General features: G+C 64.0%; 1 protein-coding gene across 1 annotated transcript in view; it reads left to right on the top strand.

Moving 5' to 3' along the window:
* The window catches only part of NHEJ1 (non-homologous end joining factor 1), a 40,368-nt gene that overhangs the window by 6,631 nt on the left and 29,595 nt on the right, over positions 1-4,142 (top strand). The window contains exons 3-4 of the mRNA XM_019522665.1: positions 1,518-1,656; positions 2,983-3,041. Of these exons, the coding sequence (XP_019378210.1) occupies positions 1,518-1,656; positions 2,983-3,041 (198 nt within the window). The remainder of the gene's footprint in view (positions 1-1,517; positions 1,657-2,982; positions 3,042-4,142) is intronic.

The following is a 4,142-nucleotide window of genomic DNA, read 5'->3' as shown; positions in this document are numbered from 1 at the left end:
TCAGCTCTGCAAGGTCCTGGCTGGAGTCTCTTGCCCCCCCCCGCTCACACTGCCTTGGTGGGGGCAGGCAGGGATTTGCCCCCTGCTCAGCCTGGACCAGCCTGGGGGGTTTCCTCTCCCTCTGCAGTGGGGGCACGGCCTGGGCCTGGGCTCTTTCCAGTGCCTACCACCCCCCTGGCAGCAGCAGGACATTGGTGGCCACGGCCCCCCTGTATCCCAGGGGCGAGGGCAATGCTCTGGGCTGCGTTAGGGGCGACTGTGTTGTGCGGTTCCAAGGTCGCACACGGGGTTTGTGTGGGGGGATTGCAGGGGGCTGATCCTACCTCGGGCTGGATGTGACCCTGTAGCTCCCTGCCAGCCCCGTGGCTCTGGGATTTTTGATTCAACCAGGGTGACACAGTGGGCTGCCTTGAGATCCTTCTGAGGGTGCTACAGGGGGCCACACACAATTAGCACCCATAAGTGTGCCAACATGTTCCACAATAGCAACCCTGAGGTTTCAAACAGGAATCCAGAGTGTTAAATCCAGCCTTGCCCACTGTGGCCTTTCTGGGTTGTTTGGAAAAGCAAAAACTGCTCTGTTACATTTCTGTTATTATAAAACCAGTGGCAATTAAGAACTGGCATTTTCCAAGGGGGCTTCAAGTCTAACGAGGGTGCCTTGAGTCTAAAAAGGGTGACACCCACTGAGCTAGAGGCTTTGGAGCCCTTCCTGGGTGCACTGACCCCCCCAGTGCTCTTCCTCTTCTCTCCCTGGCGTGTGTCATGCCCGTCCCCCACTGAGACCTGGGTCTCTGGGGGTGCTGGTGTAGCACAGACAGCAGGGGCAGGTGCTGGGGGCAGGAGCAGGGTGGGTGTGGGGACAGGGCTCTGCCATGTACTCCCCCCATGGCTGTTATAAGGCTTGGCCCCATGCCTCAGTTTCACCACCCTGCAGGGTGGGGCTTCTTGGAGCTGCTCAGGGGGGCATCTCCTGCTCCAGGGTCACTAGGAGGTGCTGGAGGCTGCTGGGAGGGGCTGGGCGAGCTCCTGCCTGCCCTGGCTCTCGGCACCTGCACTGGTGCCCAGCGTGCAGCAGGGGGCGCTACGCACCCGACCAATAACCCTTTGGCCAGGCTGTTGGGAGAGGGGGTTGCCCTAGGGTGGCAGCTGGGTGCCCTGCCTGGATGTCCTGCCCAGCCGTGTTCTCCCTGCTACCCCCAACCCCGGCCCGGGCCACGTGGCTCTGGGAGATGCCCCTCAACTCCCTGGAGGGCATGTAGTCCCAGGCACCCACTTGCCCTGAGCGTGTGGGGAGTCCTCAGCCAGCTGGCCAGGCCCAGAGAGCTTGTTGGGGTCTCCCATGTGCAGAGAGCTCCCCACACACAGCATCCTGCTGTTGCGTCCCTGAGACTGGGGCATGGCAAGGGGCTTTCCACCTGGGCAGGGCACCTGCTGTGTATTGCCTGCTGGCAGGAGGTGACCTGCAGAGGCTCACGGCCCCTTTCCCCAACCCCTGTGTCTCCCCCCCACTTCAGGTCTGCCAGCACCTGGCGCGGCCCCTGCTTCACATGAGCCTGGCCCTGCAGTGCCAGCTGCAGCACCTGGCCTTGCTCCTGCTGCAGAAGGACGCTGAGATCGAGGACTACCGGGAGAGTGGCGCTGTGCTCAGCCGAGGTGAGCGGGGCTGGGAGGAGAGAACGCGTTTCCTTCCCCGCTGCCCTAAGCTGGCCTGTGACGGCCACCTGGCCAGTGCCCAGCCAGCCTTGCTTCATGCTTGACGGCAGCCAAGAGCCCGGGGTGTGGCCCCCCCAGGGAGACCCGGCCCTTGCCCAGTAGCCAGAAGGCTTGTGGGGCCGCCAAGGGGCTCGGTGCTGCCTGCCACGGGGCTGGGAGGGGCCCGGCAGCCTGGGACAGGTGCCAGCTCCCGTGCACATGGGCTTGGAGCACAACCAGGGGCTCCTTCTGGGACATCACGGTGTTCACAGCTGGGCCGTGGGCCTCTGGCCAGCACTGGGACACTCCCCAGGGCCTGGCCCCCTCCCTGAATGGAGAAGGGGACCCTGAGTCCCATTTGCAGTGCTGACACTGGCTGGACCTGGTGCTGGGTCTCACTGGGCAGCAGCACTCGGGGGTCATTGCCCTTGCCCATCAGTGCCCCTCTCCCTCTGGAGACCCCTTGGGAGCTGGGCCTAGCCCGGGGCTACACCTCTGCCAGTCCCTTCACCTGCATTGTGCAGCATGGGGCACCAGGGAATCCAGCTCTGCCAGCATGTGTCTGTCCCCTGGGATGCCTAGGTTCAGGCTGGCACACATGGCCCCCACTCTGGGGTCAAAGGCAGTGCTGAGCTGCCTGGCCATGCCCGCTGCCAGCTCCCGTGTGCTGGCTTGGCAGGGTGTCCTGGAGCTGGGGATGGTGATGGGGCAGACCTCCCCACACCATGTCCTGCCTCCTCACTCCTAGCGGAGAAGCTGCAGCTGGCCCTTCTCCAAGGGGCAGAGGAAGGAGGGGAGGTCTGGGGGCAGCCAGCAGGCATGGGGCAAGGCCTAGCGGTGGGGACATGCCTGGGGGGAGGCTGCAATGCCCCCCAGAGCATAAAAGAGCCCCTCAGGAGGCTTCTCCCATCCCCCAGACCCATGGACAAGCTGAGCCAGGCAGCCCCTGCTCCGTGCTCCAGCCCTGTCTGTGCTGCGGGTCCTGGCTAGAGCCAAAGCAGAGCTGGATGCCTGGAGCTGGTGGCAAGAGCCCCGTGGGGACAAGGCCTTGGCCTCCTGCCTGGGAGAGCTGGAGGCAGCCCCTTTAGCAGTGTTTGTATTCACCCCCCGGTAGACCAGCCTGTGTCACCCATGCCCTAGGCTCCTGCAGCCACTGGGGCGTGGCCAGGTGGGTGGAGGCTCTCCTGATGCCAAGGCCGGTGCCACATGGCTCTGGGCAGGGGGTGAGGGAGGCAGGGGCCATGCCCGGGGACTTCTGACCTGCCCTCATGCATGGTCTCTCTGCAGACCGCCTGCGGACGGAGCCCTTTGAGGAGCAGGCTGTGCTGCAGAGGGTCCTGGCCGAGGTAAGAGCGTGTGGGAGGTGAGGTGTACCAGTGTGAGGGGCTTATGGGCTCTGTGCCTGCTGGATGCACCTTGCATGGGCAGCCTGTTGTGGCACTCCAGAGCACGTGTGGGTTAGTGTGTGCAGGGTTGCGGCTGGGGAGGGGCTTTGCGTGCCAGCACTGGGCTCAGTTGATTTGGCTTTGTGGACAGTAGGGGTGGCCTAGTGTGCTGGATCAGGGTTAGCAGGGCCCAGGGCGCTGGGCTGAGGTTGACATGAGCTGGTGACCATGTGAAGCCCTCGAAGCCATGGCCAGTCCCGTGGCAAGGGCAGGGCAGGCTTGCCTGGGGGAGGGGGCAGTTCCAGGGAGAGGGGGAGGTCGGGGCACCTCTCTCCCTGGAGTGCAGTAAATTAATACTCCCATGTCTGCTGAGCGGCGGCGCAGTGGATGTTGCGGTTCCTGTGGTGGGGGGGCAGCCTTCTCATGGGCCTGGCTGGCACCTGCACATACATCGCTGGGGTGTGAGTGCCATCTCTGTGCAGCAGCTGCCATGGCTCTGCACCCCGAAATACGGGCTGCCCTATATGTTCCTGAGACCTCAAGGGATTGTCATACATGGGTTGTGGGGGCCTTGCCGGTGCTGGGCCAGGGCTCATGGCAGAGCCACAGGAGGGGCCAGCTGGGGACGGGAGCACATGGATGAGCTGTCTCCACCCTGGAGAAGTTCTCCAGGAAAGCCCAGCTCTCTCAGCCGCTCGATAACCCCCACAGACCTAGTGTAGACAGCGCCCTGGTGCTGGGCCTGCCCTTACTGCTGTCCCATGGAAGTCAGCTGCTCCCTGAGGTGAGAGGCACCATAACCACCCTTGTGCTTGCTGCTAGGAGCTAGGCTGGGGCTGTGCTGATGCTTCTGCTGGGCCTCAGCTCTGCAGGGTCCTGGCTACAAGCACTTGCTCCCCTGCTCACACTGCCTTGGAGGGGTCAGCCAGGGGTTTGCCCCCTGCTCAGCCTGGCCCAGCTAGCGGGGGTTTCCACTCCCTCTGCAGCGGGGGCATGGCCTTGGCCTGGGGTCTCTTCAGCACCTACCAACCCCCTGGCAGTGGCAGGGCCAGAGACTCTCCA

The sequence above is a fragment of the Gavialis gangeticus genome, unplaced genomic scaffold (assembly GCF_001723915.1).
Source record: "Gavialis gangeticus isolate Ggan-Ray unplaced genomic scaffold, GavGan_comp1, whole genome shotgun sequence".
In the NCBI taxonomy this organism is placed as follows: domain Eukaryota; kingdom Metazoa; phylum Chordata; order Crocodylia; family Gavialidae; genus Gavialis; species Gavialis gangeticus.
This window is presented reverse-complemented; position numbering and strand designations above follow the sequence as displayed.